Source organism: Neomonachus schauinslandi, chromosome 2 (genome assembly GCF_002201575.2).
Source record: "Neomonachus schauinslandi chromosome 2, ASM220157v2, whole genome shotgun sequence".
NCBI classification, from domain to species: Eukaryota; Metazoa; Chordata; class Mammalia; order Carnivora; family Phocidae; genus Neomonachus; species Neomonachus schauinslandi.
In genome coordinates, this window is record NC_058404.1 from 148,940,107 (window position 1) to 148,962,390 (window position 22,284).

General features: G+C 37.5%; 1 protein-coding gene across 1 annotated transcript in view; it reads left to right on the forward strand.

Annotated features, from left to right (window-relative positions):
* Window positions 1-2,394: 2,394 nt before the first annotated feature.
* The window catches only part of LOC110591356 (transmembrane serine protease 11D), a gene marked incomplete at its 5' end in the record, with an annotated part of 36,721 nt that continues 16,831 nt past the window's right edge, over window positions 2,395-22,284 (forward strand). Inside the window, 3 exons of the mRNA XM_044913100.1 lie at window positions 2,395-2,518; window positions 4,631-4,749; window positions 13,929-13,996. Of these exons, the coding sequence (XP_044769035.1) occupies window positions 2,395-2,518; window positions 4,631-4,749; window positions 13,929-13,996 (311 nt within the window). The remainder of the gene's footprint in view (window positions 2,519-4,630; window positions 4,750-13,928; window positions 13,997-22,284) is intronic.

Below are 22,284 nucleotides of genomic sequence, written 5' to 3' on the forward strand. Positions count from 1 at the left end.
GCATTTTCTTGCACAGATTTCCATTGCATTGAGTCAGAATTCAGTGTTTGCAAACATGTTATCTCTAATAGTTTACAAAGTAAATATTGTGCACAATTTAGTTTGTGTTGGCATAAGCTTTGTAATCAACCACATACAGAGGTTCAATGACAAGTTGCGTTACCAACAAAAGAGTAGATATTTCTTCAGCTGTTTCTACAGGGTGGAGCAACCCATTCTTATGCAATTAATTATGGCTTGTGAGATTAAGGTGATTTGAGCTCCACACCCTTTGTTTATTGAGTCATATGTTTCATGGTGCTTTTTAGTCATTGAGTTTAAGCTGTTTTCCACGAACTGAAGCGAAGTTGGCGCTAAAGTCATTCCCATGGGAGCTTCATCCAAGCTAAAGCAGCACGTGCCGACTCTAGCCTTTGGTCTTTGTTTCTCGGCCTCCAGCTTACTTCCTGTTTCTCAGTACTTCTCTCTCCACACTCATAAGTCTTGACACATTAGTTCATCTCTGGTTGAGGAGAAGGATCAATCAGTTTGGAAATTATTCAGGCTTTTGGGTTTACCCTGGACTCCAACTCTGTCTCCCCTTGGCTCTGCCATTACTCAGGAGCCACTGACATTTACTGACGTCACAAATGCCAAACACCGCGCACTTGTGATTGCATGTCACCGGCACAGAGACCACACAAGGTGACACGTGAGTAAACTGAGTCTCAAAAATCAGCAAACGTCAAAGTGCCAATTTCCTCCAATTTGAAGTTTACCGCAGTAGTGGTTTCCAAATGTTGGACTCTGGACCAGTGCCAGTGAAAGTCAGTTTTCACCAGTATAGCAAAATGAACAAAGAAGAGCAATGTAGTAAAAAGATATCCTAAAGCTAAAGCTACGTCATTCATTTTTTGTTAGCCTGAGACAATCCTTCCTACTTCTAGCCTCTTAAATGCCCCTTCATTAAATGATAATGTTTGAGCATGGTCGGTTTTTGTATGATTAATGTGTTTATTCAACAAAATTGAAAGTTGGCAAGTCTCGGTCTGCCTCCAACAATCTCTTGATATGTTACTGGTCCCAGAACCACAGAAAACGATGCGCAGGTGGTACACTGCAAAATACCAGGAAGCGCCCTTCTATGAGTCTCTGAGTTGTGAAGAGCCCAAATAACATCAGGCCTCCCTGCTATGAAACCTAAATGTCTGCGAATCACTAACCCTCAGAGCATTCTCTTCACACTTATACCAGAAGGTTGGCAAAACAAATAGGAAAAATGAGAGACTATATTCTTGCTAAATGTAACTGTTTTTCAGCTATGTTAAGGCCTTAAATCTGAAACATGCTCAGAAGTTAACACATGCAACAAATATTTATAAATATAAATATTTATGAACCACCTATTTATGGCAGGCACCCTGAGAAGTGTCTGAAACATAAGCATGCATGCATGCTTTCCCCTCCAGAGGCACACAGCCTAGGAGATAACCTATTTAACTAGAAATATATTTCCTAGCATAACCTCATTGATATTCAAGACAGCCTGTGCGGCAGGTATTATTAATCCCATTTGTCAGACTAAGAAAGTCTCAGATGAATGACAATATGACCTCCACGCAAACAAGGGAGAAAACAGAAATTCACACTTAGCTCTTTTGGTTACCTCCGCAGTGCAAGTGTATGTGGTTGTGGGGAGGGAGGCACTGAAGAAGACAGTACCTGGGCCACGTGCCTAATAGTTACCAGATACTGTATTAGTACAAATCTATTGGCTTACACTGCAGCTGATAAATTCATGGAGGAAAAATAGTAAGTCACACAAATCATCTGCTGTTGGGACAGTTCTGATTCATTTCAGGGGCTCGCTACTCTCCTGGGCCTGAGCACTCAACCTCTGGTCACACCCTCAGTTTTAATAATATAGAGAATATGACGGGGAGGAATGCTACTGTTCTGACTCCCTCCACCCCTCTCCCCACCCAGAATGACTCCTCTTCTGTACACCACTGGGGATGGTACCCAGTTAAGGGAGCTTTACCATAGTAAGTGTCCAACATAGGGTCTTGGAAAGACAACAAAACAGTACAATTAGTTGTTAGTGTTGAGAACCTCATCAACTGGCAGAAGAAGGGAAAATAATTGCAAGGCATAGGTTCGATTTACTTATTCTTCTATCAAACTACCAAAATGTCAGCATTTTTGTGCTGAAAAAAAATTGAAAGTCATTAAGGAGAATGTTGTTAGTTCAGGTTCATTTCCAGGATTATATTCTGATCAAGAATCACGTTGTTTCCTATAAATAGAGCTATGTTCAGGCTGAAACACATAGGAAGGCAGAAAATGTTCACGAGCACTGAAATAATGGCTTCTCTGCGTGAAAGGATTAGTCTTTGACCATTTTCTACTGTTTTAAGGCCAGCACGGATGCCATCAACCTCAAGATTCCTGAATCCATATGTGGTGTGTTTTACTGTTGTGGCGGGGGTGGTAATCTTGGCGGTAACCACAGCTCTACTCATCTACTTTTTAGCTTTTGGTAAGTACTAGAAGACTAAAGGACCACTTTTCAAACCAAATAACTAAATACACCTTCAAATGAAAAGTTTGGCATTCTCTCTTTTATTACCACTTTTATTTTTTAATATAACATAATTGTATGTCTTATATATCCCTAAATATATGTTTGTGTCTATATTTTCCCTCAATCAGTACTTTTTTCTATTCTCTTTTTTTTTTTAGCATAATAAACCCTTATTACTTAGGCAAGAATTATTCTAGCCAAAGGGAAAAAAAATTCTCTTGATTCTTTTCTGACACTAGAATTTGTCTATTTTGTTTTCTCATTTAATATCATGATTTCCTTCTTCATATATTAACCTGATGAAATTGTAAAAGTGAAATACTGCAAAGAATTTTAAGTTTCAACATTAAAAATTTGAAAGTATTTGTTAATTCATGATCTTTCTCCTGATAAAACAGCCTTGGGAGAAAGATGAGGAGTAAAAACAAATTTTAAAAAGGATCTGTTATTTTTTCTCTTAGTATTATTATATCACAAAAATATGGGACACATGGAGAACAAACAATATAAAGAACACATGATACCCTGCTTACTCATAAACAACATTCCTTAATATCTCAGTGAACATTCTTTCAGTTGCTTTCATGTAGATAAATAAAATGTGTCAAATTCACTAGATAATATATGCTATAATCTGCTTTTTTCACTTAAAAATGCACTTTGGTATTATTTTATTTCAGCTATAATTCTGTTAAATCATTTAAATCCTACGTGTGGGTGTGTGTTTAGGTATATGGGTATGTATGGGTGTAGAGAGACAGAGAGAACATAATTTATTGTATGTTCTATTGTAAATAGGCAAAAATGCTTATTTATGTGAAAGTTGAAAAACTCTCAATGGCACAATAAAATTACCAACATTAAGAAAACCAGTAATAATGAATAATCTTTTCAGCCAAGCTAATTATAAAATTGTGGCTACATTTTGCCATCAAATCACCTGGAATCAACTACATCTAAGGTGATTACAGAGGCAAGAAACCTCAAGTTTATGATTAAATTAGTGAATTTTCACTCTTAATGGCACTGTATCGTCACACAAGTTGAGGAGTCTAGGTTTATCCTCTGCACCATTTATGGCCCTTGAAAGACTTATTCCTCTACCACAAAGGACTATACTACCCTTTCACCAGGATCTCTAACTTTCCTCTGATGGAGATACTTCTCTGCATAAATTATGCTTACGAGTGATCAAAAGAAAGCAGGGATTTTTCCTAAGACAGGTTAGGTTATTATGTCCATGTTCATAACGTTTCTAAGATGTGTACAGTGTGTTTTAGAAATATTTACTTTCTGGGCGCCTGGGTGGCTCAGTTGGTTGGGCGACTGCCTTCGGCTCAGGTCATGATCCTGGAGTCCCGGGATTGAGTCCCGCATCGGGCTCCCTGCTCGGCAGGGAGTCTGCTTCTCCCTCTCCCACTCCCCGTTTGTGTTCCCTCTCTCGCTGTGTCTTTCTCTGTCAAATAAATAGATAAAATCTTTAAAAAAAAAAAAAGAAATATTTACTTTCTTCACCCCGCTGAATATGTCCTCTGGCAGACATTCTTTGGTAGAAACAATTCACACTGGACAACCAATTAGTTATCTTGTTCAAAGGCTTATTTTCTAGCTTATTCTAAAAAACTAACAAGTCACTGCGTTCTCTAAAATGATTATTATTTGAAACCATTCTTAAAACTATTCAGAATTACTCTGGGTTATTCTTTAGTGTTAAATGAATAATAGCATATTATAGACATTCATTAATACTTCTTGAATGAATAAATCTGCAATCATAAATCTCCCTAAAATATAGGAAAAATGAAAATTATGATACTTCTGAGCAGTTTAATTTCACAAATAATGCTGCTCTGATTTTCCTACATCCTTAACAATTTCAGATCTGTCATTTTTTTTAAAAACTGAAAGCAAAATAATTTTATCATAGTTACATTTATAGTAAGTTTGGGGTTTTCTTTAAGAGAAGCAATTTTTTTAATTGTGTAATATAGCATCCTATAATCCTGAATAAATTAAGGTTTAAAGTACTTAGTAGTGAGACTGATTCTCCTTTTCTTTGTTTTACAGATCAAAAGTCATACTTTTACCATAGCAGCTTTCAAATCCTAAATGTCAAATATAGCAATCAGTTAAACTCACCAGGTACACAGGAATATAGGACTTTGAGTGGAAGAATTGAATCTATGGTAAGTTAATATTTGTATTTGCTCTTTATTCCATCATAAAACAAATTTGATAATAAGTCTAATATTTTGTGATCTATTTGTAATTGCTAAATGTTCTACATATTTTTCCTCCTTGAATATTGAAAGGTGTGTTTCTTTGTGCTTTTTCCAAGTTAATTTGTTAGTATACTGGTTCTTCTTTACATTTTTTTAAGTCATGAGTGTAAAGTGCTAGAAGACTCTTGAGTAAATTCATATTTTATATGGTAATGACTTCAAAGGCTGGAAGTCTACTGTTTGTGCAAGTTGAGCATTTACTACTGCTCTCCTTGAGATTGCCTTCTTAAATCCTTTCCATTTTGCCTTCTTTCCTTTTTCTTACCCAACTAAACACACAGGTAGCAGGTGTTAAATGACATGTTTGCATGTCAATAATGACATAGTTTAGACAACATCCTACTCTGGTTCATTGATAGACAGAGAAAATAAGCAAAACAAGGTCAGGCTTTCACTTGAAGAGGCCCACCAGGAAACCTCACAAGTGGACCCTTTTGTATTCATTTATGACCATGGACCAGAGTCTGGCCTTTAGTCCGCACAGTCAGAGTTGACCAGTCTCAAGGTTGCTTACTTACCTTTTTAAAGAGTCCTAAGAATATAAATTAATCCAATGTCTCTAAAACGTCAGCACGTAACAGAATCACTTGACAGGCTTGTCAAAACCCAGATTTCTGGGCCCTGATGTCAGAGTCTCTGATTCAATAGGTCTGGGCTGGGCCCAAGAATTTGCATTTCTAAGTTCCCAGGTGATGCTGATGCTAATGGTCCAAGACCACACTTTGGGAACCACTAAGTTAATCTATAATGAGAGCTCTTATGGCTGGGAGACTAAATCATTGGCTCGTCTAACACATTTTTCCCTAGAGGCAAACTTCGCTAGAAGCCAAGTTATGAAACAACTGCTTAGTTTAATGGGATTAGAGCAAGGGAAGTTAGGTATATTTAAATGTTTAATGAGATCAGAATAAACAGCTGAATTAGTGATTTGGGAAGAGAATCTATGAGAGTTCCTATGATTTTCCTTGTTTTTGAGAACCTTGACAGTTTTGCAAAGTACTAGCCAGTCATTTTATAAAATCCCACAACTGGGCCTTTTTTGTTTGTTTGTTTTCTCTTGCTTAGAGTGGAGTTACAGGTTTTGGGGAGGGAGGAAGATCAAAGAGGAAAAGTATCATTTTCATTCCATCACATGAAGGGGGTTCATTACACTGTCAGTATGACTTAGCACTGTCGACTTGATCACCCAGCTGAAGCAGCATTTGTCAGGTTTCTACATCGTACAGTCATTCCCTCCCTTTTCCATACCATACTCTTTGGAAAAAAGATACTATGTCTAAGCCATGCATAAGGAGTAGAGGAGTGGGGAGCTATGCTTTGAATATTTGAAGAATATTTAAAATTCTTCTATTTGTTTATTCTCCCCATGTATTTATTCAACCACTTGCTTGTATCAATCTAGTGGTCTTTGCATTTTTAAGATTAATTTTTAGGCTGCACTCCAGAAGTGCTCCAGTTTACATTCTCACCAGCAGTACATAAGTCCACATAGGTATGCTTATTTCCCCACAGCATTAACACAGAGCATTGTAAATCATTTTAATTGTTGTTAATTCAGTAGGTAAGAAGTGACATCTCAATCTTATTTTGGTTTACATTTCCTTAATTACTAAGATTTAATCTGGTACTTCTTATATTAATAGGTCATTTTTATAACTTCATTTGTGAATTGCCTGATCACAACCTTACCCATTTTCTTACTGGAGCACTTGTCTATTTTATATGGATTCAAAGCAAACAAACAAACAAAAAAACAGTTGTCCTTATTAGAATATTAAAGTCTGCCTGTCATTCACATTGCATATATTTCTCTGATAATGTGATTTGACTGTCAATCTTGTTTATAATGTAAGGGTTTTTTAATGTTAAACATTTAATTTTTCATATAGCCAAACTATCAATCCTTTTTATGATTTCTCACTTTTGTGTCAGGTTAAAAATGGCTTTCTCCACTCTAAATACTCTTTAAAATATTCACCTTCATTTTCTTTTTATAATTTTATTATTTCAGTTTTTATAATTTTATCTTTTATTTGTCTATAATTTACTTTGCAGTAAGGTAGAGATCCAGGTTTATCCCCAAAATAGCTAGGTGGTGGTACCAAAAGAGTATGTTCAATAGTGCAATGGATTTATATGTCATGCCACCTTTATTATACACTAAATTCCTCCTTTTCTTTATTCTGTACTCTCCTTGTCCTCACTGATTGATCTTCGCCTGTACCAGTACCAAGCTATTTAGAGTGCTGTGGTTTTACAATATACTTACACATCTGGCAGAGAAAGAGTTCCCTTGAAATTCTTCTGATGTATGATTTCCACACTCTCATTTATTTATCCTTCTGTGAAAACACTTTGAACATTTAAAACGCTGTATGAATAATACTCTAATGCAGTGCTAATTTATGGTTTACAAGGCACTTTCTAACCCTCATTTCACAACAGCCACATGAATTAACAAATCATTTTTATAGATGGGTAAAGTAAAGGTTGTGAGATTAGGAGACATGTCAAACATCAGTCAAGTGGAGAGTGGTAGAACCAGCATTCAAACCAAGGGCTCGTAACTCCAAATCCAAGGATCATGCCATTTCCCAATGGTAACATGAGTACCATCATTATCCTTATCCCATAGACAATGTGTTATACTTAATGAGCAGAAGAATAGTCCCAGAACCTTCTGTTCTATTAGGCAATTCACGTCTCTTTTCTAGCTCTCAGTTTACTCATCAGTGAAATAAAATCATGGGACCAGATGATTTTTATACTACATTCTAAATCAAAAAGTCTATGATTTTGTGACTTTCGAGCATGATATTCATCCATCTGTTTTTCCTATCCTGCCCCCCTGGCCACTTCTCTGTGTCCTTACAGGATCACCCTCCTCTACACTGACATTCAATGTTGAAATTCCCCGAGGCTTTGACTTCCCTCTCCATGAGCATTACTTCAACCAATACTTATCTAATGACTCACTTGGTCTCGAGCCCAGACTTTTCTTCTGTACTTTGGAACTTTTCACCCAACTGCCAGCTTAATATCTCTACTTGGCTGTTTTTTGGGGTTTTTTTTATAAAGATTTTTATTTATTTATTTGAGAGAGAGAATGAGAGAGAGAGAGCACATGAGAGAGCACATGAGAGGGGGAGGGTCAGAGGGAGAAGCAGACCCCTCGCTGAGCAAGGAGCCCGATATGGGACTCGATTCCGGGACTCCAGGATCATGACCCGAGCCGAAGGCAGTAGCTTAACCAACTGAGCCACCCAGGCGCCCTGTTTTTTTTTTTTTAATCTTAAATTTATCATGTCCCAAAATCAAACTCATGATCTCCCCACACCATAGTAGACTTCTTCCAATAATCCTGTCCCCATTAACGTCAATGTCACTGACTCAGTTTTCCAAGCCAAAAACCCAGAATTCATCTTTGATCCACTGCCCTCTATCATTCCAAATATCCAGTCCATTACCAACTCCTGTAGGTTTTATGCCCTCTATTTCCCTCATCTCCATTCAATTCTCTTCATACCTAACACCATGCCCTTCCAAAGCCATCACCTCTACTCTGAAGTACTAAAATAGTACAAATAATTTGCATTATTTCTTCCCTAAAATTGAATATCCATATGCAGCAAAAGAAATTATTCTCAGGGTGCCTGGATGGCATAGTCAGTTAAGTGTCTGACTCTGGTTTTGGCTCAGGTCATGATCTCACGGTCTTGAGTTCAGGCACTAAATCATGCTCCGCACTCAGCAAGGACTCTGCTTGAGATTCTCTCTTCTTCTCCCTCTCACCCTCTCCACTGCGCTCTCGCTCTAAAATAAATAAATCTTTTTTTTAAAAAGAAATTATTCTCAAATTACAAATCTGACTATATTATCCCTTTGTCTAAAACACTTCAGCGACTTCCCATTATTTATGATAAAGACCAAATTCTTTACACACTAACAGGGTCTGGCCTTTCTCCCACCCTAGCCTCCTTGTTCTCCATGCTGCAGTTGCACTGGCCTCCTTCCATTCCTGAAACACAGCCTGTGTGTTCCCACCTTGGGACTTTGCACACACCATTCACTTCATCTGTGAGGCTTTTCCCTTCCTCTTCAACTAGCTAACTCTGATTCTTCCTAACAATCTCAACTTCATAAGCATTTCCTCTGAGAAACCTCTCTAATCTCATTGGTTGGATCAAATTCCTCTACTATATTTCCATACTTATCAGTTATAATTTTACTCCAATGTGGATAATAACTTGATTAGTGCTTGTCTGCCACCCTTAAATGTAAGCTCCTAAATGGCAAGGACTGTTTACTTTCTCTCACCATTGTACCCCAGTGCTTGATAGAAGGGGTGTGCAGTGCAAAAGGTGCTCAAAAACTGTTGTTGAATGAGTGACAAAAAAGAACAAGGTCATCTAGAAATAATGAAAGCACCTGTTTGCAAAATACATGGATCAAAACTATGAGTGCATTCTGATTGAATGGGTCTTTCTAAATAAAAGACTTCAGTCAGTATTCATACCTGGGATCAGCTGAAACTTCCCTTTGGTATCAGGGGTGATATGCAACAAATTCTGCAAACAATTGCCACTCTTTCCAAAATATACCTAGTTATAGTCCCACAAACAAAGTAGGACATAGGAAGAAAAAAAAAAAACCAGTATCAATTTGAGATTAATCTTATCACATCAATTTATACCAGCAGGGCTTCTGGGTAAAATTCATTTCAGATGCATCCATTCAACAAGCATTGATTGTTCCTTAATGCCTAAAAAAAGAATTTGGTACACACTTGACATTCAAATATTTTTTGAATGAATAAATAAATGATGCATTCTGTCTGTTGGTTCCCATGTCAAGTCTTAGGGAGACAAAATGAAGACATCACTGCAGTCAGGAGCTCACAGTGGTCTCCAAATGGGGTTGTGCATTCCAGGAAGGGGTTCACAATAATTAATTGTGAATACTCAAATGCTCAGATATCACTCCACATGTGTTTTTCCCATAACGAATACTTTTTAGAACTTTGTTACTATTTAACAAGGGCACTGACACTGGAACCCTTGTTCGATTTAAGTCAGCTGGTCACGCAATGTGTGAGAAATCTTGAGGGAAGGGGGGGCAGTAACACAGCAGAACTGACTAGGTTTTAGGGTATTTACCTGCTCTGAGTAGATTTCAGTGACGTGCAGTTTCAACTGGATTTAAAGATTATATTATCTAGTTTCCAAGTAAACTGAATCAACAAGGGAAACAGAAAATCATGCAAAACACAAATTTTAAAACCCGCAATTTGGAGATAACTCTAATATGCAAGGACAGTAATGAGCAAGTAAAAGAACAGTAACATAATGTCAGAACTGACACTTTCCTTCTCCTGACTAGAGCCAAATTACCAGATGAAGCAATACCTTTCTTAGAAGACACATACACACATGTACACACCCTGTCTCTTCAAGATGTAAGTGAAAGAAATAAGCCACATTTTAAATAAAACTCACAGCACAGAGAGGAGACTGAAAACCTATGTTTAGCAATGGGTCCATCATTAGGTGTTTGGATTTTCTTCTGTTTTACTAAAAATGAGGCATGTTATCTATAAAAGTGCTTAGACATGCACACATAAAAATTGGGGGAAAGGATTATCATGTTTGGTTGATTTTGAACACATTTCTTTAAAAACATATAAAATGAAACACATTTCATTTGGTTTGCAAGAATAATCAATTGACATCAGGGAAGATGGAAAGTCACTTGCTAAATTTCAACAAACCTTTGCACAATGGGTGGGAGGGACTGACAACTTCGTGTCATGATTTATTAAGTTCTGTCGGTGACGTACTTTATGCATTTGAGCCACATAATTGTGTAGAAACTTCTTCAGCACTTCAAACCAAGTATTTAAATTAAACTTAGAATCATAACTTTGAGTCATTTTATCACAAAGTGTTTCAAAAATTAAAAATTCTATCCAGTAACATTAACAGTGAAAATATTATTATTAAATATAAATGGAATAAAATTCCTAAATGTTTGTTCTGTAACTCAACCTTTTTAATTTCTAATTTTATCAATGTTTTATAATATATATTGCTAGCAGTACAGTATTACTACATGTATGTAATTTATAAATAAATATATATGTTTTGGCTACTCATGCACAAAATGTTTTACCCATAGGAGTGCATAATCAAAAATATTTGGAGACCATTGTGGTAACAGATCATATTGCCACATATTTTATCTTTTTCTTGAAAACTGAGCTTTCCAGACCTTCTGGTTAAACAGAAAAGAAAGTGGTAACTGGAGGGTGGTTGAAATCACAAAACAACGTTATTTCTATTATTCAGCTCATAAATAATATGAACAGAACTATAGCTACCAAGGAAGAAGACACTGAAAATAAGGTGCTTTGTTTTCATGATTAGCTAATAAGATCTTTTCTCTCTAAGGATGAAAATGTGTGATAATTACAAAAATTCTATATATAATTTTACCCTTTAATGACTGGTTTACTAACAAATTCAATGATTCATTTTGTTGGAATTTAAAAAATCCACATCTCACTTCAATTCTTATTAACGATGAATATTACTGAGGTATGAGGATTCTAGTCTATACTAGAATACTGAGATAGTATTGTTACCCTCAATCAGGAGGGAAATAGAAAATAGTTCTCTTTTATCATTGTTTACTTGATTTTTGTCCAAGGTAATGAAAGGGTCAATAGTGCAGATGACAAAATCAAATGAGTGTGAAACTTAACTTGTTTGACCCTTTGAACAGTAATAATTTTGAAGAAAGGGAAAAGGCCAAAAGGTTGACTGTAAAGCTCACTAAAAGTAGATGCATAGGGCGCCTGGGTGGCTCAGTTGGTTAAGCGACTGCCTTCGGCTCAGGTCATGATCCTGGAGTCCCTGGATCGAGTCCCGCATCAGGCTCCCTGCTCGGCAGGGAGCCTGCTTCTCCCTCTGACCCTCCTCCCTCTCATGTGCTCTCTCTCTCTCATTCTCTCTGTCTCAAATAAATAAATAAAGTCTTAAAAAAAAAAAAAAGTAGATGCATAGTCTTTGGGAGTTGCAGTAGTCGACTGTATACAGATAATTTTTTTAATACACTTCTGACTATACAATTACACATGGAAAAACTGAGAGGAAGAAGGTTACAAGGCTCATTCAAGTTCTCATAGCAAGCTGACTTATCTCTCTGTTCGTCAACTTCCCTTTCCACTAACCTATTGGAATTCTCTACAATCATCTGCTCACTGATTTTCTACCCAACATTTGATAAGTTCTAAAGACAGGGCCAATAGCATTCCACTTTGGGAAATACGGAATCTTATCCATGGTCCTCTTCTTTTATCCTTGTATAAATACGGAATCTTATCCATGGTCCTCTTCTTTTATCCTTGTATCTTGATATCAACCAATTAATCAGTTTACTTTCTTTATGTTGCTAATTATCTTAGTCTTCACTAAAGTTTTCCACATAGCAAAAATGTCATAATTCAGGTGGATTTTTTTACTTTGGTCCAGTCTAGCCTGTTGCCAGTATAATGCCAAACCATGAATTAAAATATAATCACGGGAAACATTTATCCAAATTCTAGCAATTCCTTCAGCTTTAGGTCAGTTCCTTTTACTTCTGTTAAAATCAAGTAAAATTAAAGTTAAATCATTTTATTAAAATACTTCCTATAATATACTATATTAAGAAGCATATTAAAATCGATCCTTCTTTGTAGTTCACTGGAATATAGTTCACCAAATGACAGCAATCGTTAATTCTAGATCATAGAATTTGAGATTTTTTTTTTGTTTTCTTCTTAACACTAATATTTCCTAAATTTTTAAAAAAAGGAACATGAACTATTTCCACAAAACCAATAGTCTCATTATTCTTTAAAATATTCAAAGCCTCTCTGAAAAGAAAGAAAATTATCATTTCGTCAAACAACCGGTTGGTCTGATACCAGCCTAAGGGAAAGGAGATTTTAAAAGATACAATGTGGTATAAAAGAGATTGCATAAACTTTACAGTCTCAAGAAAGATTGGTTTCAAATCCTGGCTTAATATAATATTCAGCACACTACTTAATTTCCATGTCCACGTCTCCCTTATTGCTGCCTCACAGTACAAGCCAATGGAATCCACTCCTGCATTAGGAAACCTTGGTACCTCTGACTGACCCTGCATCGTGGGAGAACCACTGCAGTCACAGAACCACCCCTAGTTCACCATGAAGCTGAGCTTTATAACTCAAGAACACCATCCTTGTTGGGACTGAGAAATGACTCAGGGAGACACTTAAGGTTAGGTCAGGAAATTACCAACTGATGTTAAAAATAACGTCAGATGCGGGCGCCTGAGTGGCTCAGTCGGTTAAGCGACTGCCTTCGGCTCAGGTCATGATCCTGGGGTCCTGGGATCGAGCCCCGCATCGGACTCCCTGCTCCGCGGGAAGCCTGCTTCTCCCTCTCCCACTCCCCCTACTTGTGTTCCCTCTCTCGCTGTGTCTCTCTCTGTCAAATAAATAAATAAAATCTTTTAAAAAATAAATAAATTAAAAAAATAAAATAAAATAAAAAATAAAAATAACGTCAGATGCTTAGGTATTAGTCATAATTAACAAGGAAAAAACTGCCCTTTGCCTCTTTTCCCCCTTTTCATCACTCAATTTAATCTGGTGTTACTCATTTAAAAACAGTGGTTGAGGAATCACACAAATGTAAGTTGTATCATGGACTCCCCTAGTGTTGGCTTGGCATCGGCCCCAAACCCCTTGGGAATAGCCACCAAATCACACTGAGTAAAACATCTAATGTTGAGATGACTTCTAGTGAAGACGCATCCTGTCCATTATCATCTTTGTATCATAGATGAAGAAATAGGCCCTGCCTCAGAAGGCTGTATCACTGGCCTAAATCAATCTCATGTGTTCTGAGAGGGAGTTGAACTAAACTGAACTGAACTGAAAACTCCAGTCCCTATTCCTCATTAACTTAAGTTCTATGTTGCAAGATTGGGAGGAAGAAGGGAGGGGAAGAACAACTGGAACTACAAAGAGGTTTTTTCCTTTCTTTCTACAGATCACTAAAACGTTCAAAGAATCAAATTTAAGAAATCAGTTCATCAGAGCTCATGTTGTCAAACTGAGGTGAGTGGAACTCTATAAAAAATATATAAGCTTAGATTCAATTTGGCCCATTTGACTTTTGTTCACAGCATGGATAATGAATGAGGCACTCACACAATTTGTTGCAATATTATGAAAGAAGTATCATGGGCAGCTTAAAAAACAACGCCAAAACAAAAACAAAACATGCTACATATGATCTATTTACTAATGTAAATAAATATATCACTTCAATTCTTGATAGGAAAGGAAGAAAGTTTAAAGAGAGTCGGGTGAAGGTATGGTAATAAAGCCATCCAACTGTATAAATCCAGTGGATCCCATTCACAATCCAGCATATGTAAACAGTGCCTCTGGAGTTGTGCAATGATGTGGTCCTGGGCATATTCATCCAAGATCAGAACACTATGACCAACATCAAGCTTTTTGGTTTGTATCTGCCTGGAATGCTCTAATATAAAGGATGCTGTGGCCAAATCCAGGCATGTCTGGCATGAATTAATAATAAGGGGAGGAATAATATGCATTCTAGTTATTTGACAGTCCTGCCTTAGTTGAATGTGTACTATCTGTGTGATGTGATGAGAAAGGCCCTCCCAACTAAAACACTAATCCTACCACAAATGCTTCAAATGCGCACATTACCCGATCCTTCAAATAATAAGCAAAAGTCCTTTGAAAGGGAGGTATTTCTCAAATACCACCACCACAAGAAAACTAATATTTCTTATTTTCTGAAGAATCAGTAAGTCCCAGGAGCATGAACATCTGGTCAGATAAATTTTGTTAAGAAATGAGAGGAGTAGGAAGAATCCATGGGAAGAATATTTACCAAAATAAACTTCAGTCAGTTCAGTGCACATTCCCCTTAGCATTTTCCTGTAAAAATCTCTGTATTAGCCACTATCTCTCAAAATCCATAGGACTGGATGAACCATCTGCATTTTCTCCCCTTTTGTTCCCTTCCCACCTACTGCTCAATCCCCTACAATCTCGCTTCTAATGCCACCACAAAATGCTAATTACCCTTGCCAAGTTCAACAATGACATCCAAGTCACAAGCTCCAAACAAACTCTATCAGTCTTCTGTTACCTCTCAGTGGTATTTTGTGCTGTTGTATTTTCAGTCCTCCTTGAAATAGTACCATCCTGTAGTTTCTATGACCTGAACACCCTTATTTTCTGCATATCTCTCCCTTCACTCCTCAGTTTTCTTCAGTAGCTCTTATTCCTTCTCTGCACATCCTTCAAATGTTGGACTTCAGCCCATGTTATCAGCCTCTCATCTTCTCAGCTCACATTCTCTCCTTTCAGTGGCTTCCTTGCCCCCTGTATGTTCATTATTCTCAAAGTTGTATCTCTGGGCCAGTCCACTCCTCTCATCTCTAGACATGAAAGTACACAGCCATCTACTTGATGTCATCATACACGTATCTCACAGACAACTCCACTTGACTGTGTCTGGACCTGAACCTGTCATCTCTCCCCCACCAGAGGTTACTCTTCTACTGTTGCCCACCTCTATCAATGGCATCACTTTCAACCTGTTGCTCAAGAAAGAAATATGCAAGTCACCTTTAATTTCTCCTCTCCCTCAACCCACACATTCAACCATCTAATCTTTCAGTTCTATTTCCTAAATATCTCTAAGATCCATAACTTTTCTTCAAATAGTGCCCTCAACCATTTCTCTCCTGGACTATGAACAGTTTCCTGAATGAGTCTCCTTTCCTCCAGTCTTGCTCCACTCATTCTACATGGCAGCCAGAAAGACTTTTTAAAACAAAATTCTAGGAGGAGGAGCAAGATGGCGGAGGAGTAGGAGACCTGGATTTCGTCTCCTCTCAGGAATTCAGCTGGATAGGGATCAAACCATTCTTAACACCTACAAACTCAACAGGAGATCGAAGAAAAAAAGAGCAACAACTCTCTCATCAGAAAAGCGACCACTTTCTGGAAGGTTTTTTCTGATTTGTTTAGAGTATATTTTCTGGGGACGTTGTTACTCTGCTAGCATTTTGTTCTCTCATTAATCTATTCTCCTCTGCACAAAATGACAAGACGGAAAAAATCACCTCAACAAAAAGAACAAGAGGTAGTACCGACTGCCAGGGACCTACTCAATACGGACATTAGTACAATGTCAGATCTAGAGTTCAGAATCATCACTTTAAAGATACTAGCTGGGCTTGAAAAAAATATGGAAGTTATTAGAGAAACACTTTTTGGAGAAGTAAAAGAACTAAAATCCAACCAAGTAGAAATCAAAAAGGCTATTAATGAGGTGCAATCAAAAATGGGGGCGCTAACTGCTAGAATAAATGAGGCAGAAGAGAGAATCAGTAACATAGAAGATGAAATGATGGAAAATAAAGAAGCTGAGAAAAAGAGAGATAAACAACTACTGGATCACGAGGGCAGAATTCGAGAGATAAGCGATACCATAAGACGAAACAACATTAGAATAATTGGGATCCCAGAAGAAGAAGAAAGAGAGAGAGGGGCAGAAGGTATAATGGAGCAAATTATAGCAGAGAACTTCCCTAATTTGGGGAAGGAAACAGGCATGAAAATCCAGGAAGCACAGAGAACCCCTCTCAAAATCAATAAAAATAGGTCAACACCCCGACATCTAATAGTAAAACTTACGAGTCTCATAGACAAAGAGAAAATCCTGAAAGCAGCTCGGGAGAAGAGATATGTAACCTACAAGGGTAGAAACATTAGATTGGCAACAGACCTATCCACAGAGACCTGGCAGGCCAGAAAGGACTGGCAGGATATATTCAGAGCACTAAACGAGAAAAATATGCAGCCAAGAATACTCTATCCAGCTAGGCTGTCATTGAAAATTGAAGGAGAGATAAAAAGCTTCCAGGACAAACAAAAACTAAAGGAATTTGCAAACACAAAACCAGCCCTACAGGAAATCTTGAAAGGAGTCCTCTAAGCAAAGAGAGACCCCAAAAGCAACATAGACCAGAAAGGAACACAGACAATATACGGTAACAGTCACCTTACAGGCAATACAATGGCACTAAATTCCTATCTTTCAATAGTTACCCTGAATGTAAATGGGCTCAATGCCCCAATCAAAAGACACAGGCTATCAGACTGGATTAAAAAACAAGACCCATTGATATGCTGTCTGCAAGAGACTCATTTTCGACCCAAAGACAGCCCCAGATTGAAAGTGAGGGGGTGGAAAACCATTTACCATGCTAATGGACACCAAAAGAAAGCTGGGGTGGCAATCCTTATATCAGACAAATTAGATTTTAAACCAAAGACTGTAATAAGAGATGAGAAAGGACACTATATCATACTTAAAGGATCTATCCAACAAGAAGATCTAACAATTGTAAATATCTATGCCCCTAACATGGGAGCAGCCAATTATATAAGCCAATTAATAACAAAAGCAAAGAAACACATCGACAACAATACAATAATAGTGGGGGACTTTAACACCCCCCTCACTGAAATGGACAGATCATCTAAGCAAAAGATCAACAAGGAAATAAAGACTTTAAATGACACACTGGACCAAATGGACTTTACAGACATATTCAGAACATTCCACCCCAAAGCAACGGAATACACATTCTTCTCTAGTGCCCATGGAACATTCTCCAGAATAGATCACATCCTAGGTCATAAATCAGGTCTCAACCGGTACCAAAAGATTGGAATCATTCCCTGCCTATTTTCAGACCACAATGCTTTGAAACTAGAGCTCAATCACAAGACAAAAGTCAGAAAGAACTCAAATACATGGAGGCTAAAGAGCATCCTACTAAAGAACGAATGGGTCAACCAGGAAATTAAAGAAGAATTAAAAAAATACATGGAAACCAATGAAAATGAAAACACAACTATTCAAAATCTTTGGGATGCAGCAAAGGCAGTCCTAAGAGGAAAGTATATAGCAATACAAGCCTTTCTCAAGAAGCAAGAAAGGTCTCAAGTACACAACCTAACCCTACACCTAAAGGAGCTGGAGAAAGAACAGCAAATAAAGCCTAAACCCAGCAGGAGAAGAGAAATAATCAAGATCAGAGCAGAAATCAATGAAATAGAAACTAAAAGAACAGTAGAACAGATCAATGAAACTAGGAGCTGGTTCTTTGAAAGAATTAACAAGATTGATAAACCCCTGGCCAGACTTATCAAAAAGAGAAGAGAAATGACCCACATCAACAAAATCATGAATGAAAGAGGAGAGATCACAACCAACACCAAAGAAATACAAACAATTATAAGAACATATTATGAGCAACTCTATGCCAGCAAATTAAATAACCTGGAAGAAATGGATGCATTTCTAGAGATGTACCAACTACCAAAACTGAACCAGGATGAAATAGAAAACCTGAACAGACCTATAACCACTAAGGAAATTGAAGCAGTCATCAAAAATCTCCCAAAAAACAAAAGCCCAGGGCCAGATGGCTTCCCAGGGGAATTCTACCAAACATTTCAAGAAGAATTAATACCTATTCTTCTGAAACTGTTCCAAAAAATAGAAATGGAAGGAAAACTTCCCAACTCATTTTATGAGGCCAGCATCACCTTGATCCCAAAACCAGACAAAGACCCCATCAAAAAGGAGAATTACAGACCAATATCCCTGATGAACATGGATGCAAAAATTCTCACCAAAATACTAGCCAATAGGATCCAACAGTACATTAAAAGGATTATTCACCATGACCAAGTGGGATTTATCCCTGGGCTGCAAGGTTGGTTCAACATCCGCAAATCAATCAATGTGATACAATACATTAACAAAAGAAAGAACAAGAATCATATGATCCTCTCAATAGATGCAGAAAAAGCATTTGACAAAGTACAGCATCCTTTCTTGATCAAAACTCTTCAGAGTATAGGCATAGAGGGTACATACCTCAATATCATAAAAGCCATCTATGAAAAACCTACAGCGAATATCATTCTCAATGGGGAAAAACTGAGAGCTTTCCCCCTAAGGTCAGGAACGCGGCAGGGATGTCCACTATCACCACTGCTATTCAACATAGTATTGGAAGTCCTAGCCACAGCAATCAGACAACAAAAAGAAATCAAAGGCATCCAAATTGGCAAGGAAGAAGTCAAACTCTCACTCTTTGCAGATGATATGATACTTTATGTGGAAAACCCAAAAGACTCCACCCCAAAACTGCTAGAACTCATACAGGAATTCAGTCAAGTGGCAGGATATAAAATCAATGCACAGAAGTCAGTGGCATTCCTATACACCAACAACAAGACAGAAGAAAGAGAAATTAAGGAGTCGATCCCATTTACAATTGCACCCAAAACCATAAGATACCTAGGAATAAATCTAACCAAAGAGACAAAGGATCTGTACTCAGAAAACTATAAAATACTCATGAAAGAAATTGAGGAGGACACAAAGAAATGGAAAAACATTTCATGCTCATGGATTGGAAGAACAAATATTGTGAAGATGTCAATGCTACCTAGAGCAATCTACACATTCAATGCAATCCCCATCAAAATACCATCCACTTTTTTCAAAGAAATGGAACAAATCATCCTAAAATTTGTATGGAACCAGAAAAGACCCCGCATAGCCAGACGAATGTTGAAAAAGAAAAGCAAAGCCGGCGGCATCACAATTCCGGACTTCCAGCTCTATTACAAAGCTGTCATCATCAAGACAGCATGGTACTGGCACAAAAACAGACACATAGATCAATGGAACAGAATAGAGAGCCCAGAAATGGACCCTCAACTCTATGGTCAACTCATCTTTGACAAAGCAGGAAAGAATGTCCAATGGAACAAAGACAGTCTCTTCAACAAATGGTGTTGGGAAAATTGGATAGCCACATGCAGAAGAATGAAACTGGACCATTTCCTTACACCACACACAAAAATAGACTCCAAATGGTTGAAAGACCTCAATGTGAGACAGGAGTCCATCCAAATCCTAAAGGAGAACACAGGCAGCAACCTCTTTGACCTCAGCCGAAGCAACTTCTTCCTAGAAACATCGCCAAAGGCAAGGGAGGCAAGGGCAAAAATGAACTATTGGGACTTCATCAAGATAAAAAGCTTTTGCAAAGCAAAGGAAACAGTCAACAAAACCAAAAGACAACCAACAGAATGGGAGAAGATATTTGCAAATGACATATCAGATAAAGGGCTAGTATCCAAAATCTATAAAGAACTCATCAAACTCAACACCCAAAGAACAAAGAATCCAATCAAGAAATGGGCAGAAGACATGAAAAGACATTTTTCCAAAGAAGACATCCAAATGGCCAACAGACACATGAAAAAGTGCTCAGTATCGCTCGGCATCAGGGAAATCCAAATCAAAACCTCAATGAGATACCACCTCACACCTGTCAGAATGGCTAAAATTAACAAGTCAGGAAATGACAGATGTTGGCGGGGATGCGGAGAAAGGGGAACCCTCCTACACTGTTGGTGGGAATGCAAGCTGGTGCAGCCACTCTGGAAAACTGTATGGAGGTTCCTCAAAAAGTTGAAAATAGAGCTACCATATGATCCAGCAATTGCACTACTGGGTATTTACCCCAAAGATACAAAAGTAGGGATCCGAAGGGGTACGTGCACCCCGATGTTTATAGCAGCAATGTCCACAATAGCCAAACTGTGGAAAGAGCCAAGATGTCCATCAACAGATGAATGGATAAAGAAGATCTGGTATATATATACAATGGAATATTATGCAGCCATCAAAAGGAACGAGATCTTGCCATTTGCAACGACGTGGATGGAACTGGAGGGTATTATGTTGAGTGAAATAAGTCAATCAGAGAAAGACAAGTATCATATGATCTCACTGATATGAGGAATCCTTAATCTCAGGAAACAAACTGAGGGTTGCTGGAGTGGGGGGTGGGGTGGGAAGGATGGGGTGACTGGGTGATAGACACTGGGGAGGGTATGTGCTCTGGTAAGCGCTGTGAATTTTGCAAGACTGTTGAATCTCAGATCTGTACCTCTGAAACAAATAACGCAATATATGTTAAGAAAAAAAAAAAAAGAAGAAGAAGAAGGTAGCGGGAGGGGAAGAATGAAGCGGGGGAAATCGGAGGGGTAGACGAACCATGAGAGACGATGGACTCTGAAAAACAAACAGGGTTCTAGAGGGGAGGGGGGTGGGAGAATGGGTTAGCCTGGTGGTGGGTACTGAGGAGGGCACGTTCTGCATGGAGCACTGGGTGTTATGCACAAACAATGAATCATGGAACACTTCATCTAAAACTAATGATGTAATGTATGGGGATTAACATAAGAATAAAAAAAAAAATAAAAAAAAAATAAAAAAAAAAAAAACAAAATTCTAAACATATTATTCCCCTAGTTAAAATCCTTCTATTGGCCACTCATTACCTTTGCAATATGCCAAATATTATATATAAATATATGCATATCAAAGGTACGCGTATTCTTGATATATGTATAATGTGTGTATGTATGTATGTGCATATAGATGTACATATACATACATACATATAGACACATATATGTGTGTGTCTTTATGTATATATATGTATATATATACATATATATGTATATATATCTATAAAGAGAGAGAGAGAGAGAGAGGGAGGGAGGGAGAGAGAGACATTTTTATACACATATATATAACAAAGTTTATCCAACTGTCCTTTATCTGACTTCCTCTTACCATCTCCACATCTGGGCTTATCTTTCACTACCCTCCACCTAGACTAGTCTCAGTCCCACTAGGCTTCTCTCAGTTCTTTACTATCCTGAACCTCACGAGGGGTTTTCAATATTTTATTTTCAATATTTACATATCCTTATAGGTTAGACATTTCTCCTAAAACAGAAAGACAGCTAGTTATATTTTCTAATGCATTCTGATCATCTTTGCTTTATTTTAGTGATTATCCTTAAAATTTAAATAAGGAGAGCTGGCTTAATTCACGACCCTTCTTTCAAATAATATAAGGAACTTGAAACTCTTGTTCATGTTATTATAAATGATGTTTTAGTTCCACCCTATTTTAAATGACTCCAAATTAGTCATTGTTATGATAGATTACCGGTTTGCCATTTTCTTTGTTCCTTATTTCTTACCGTACCCTAACCCTCCTGGGTTCAATCCCCTTCTTACTGAAGTACTTCCTTTATAAATTTTCACAAGAGTCCATGAGCTATAAAGTATCCTTTTTGTTTTGCTTTGATCTAAAAAATGTCCTATTTGTCTTCATTCTTGAATAATACTTTAGTGTGGATATGAAATTCTAAGTTAATAGCTATTGTCTCTCCGCAATTTGAAG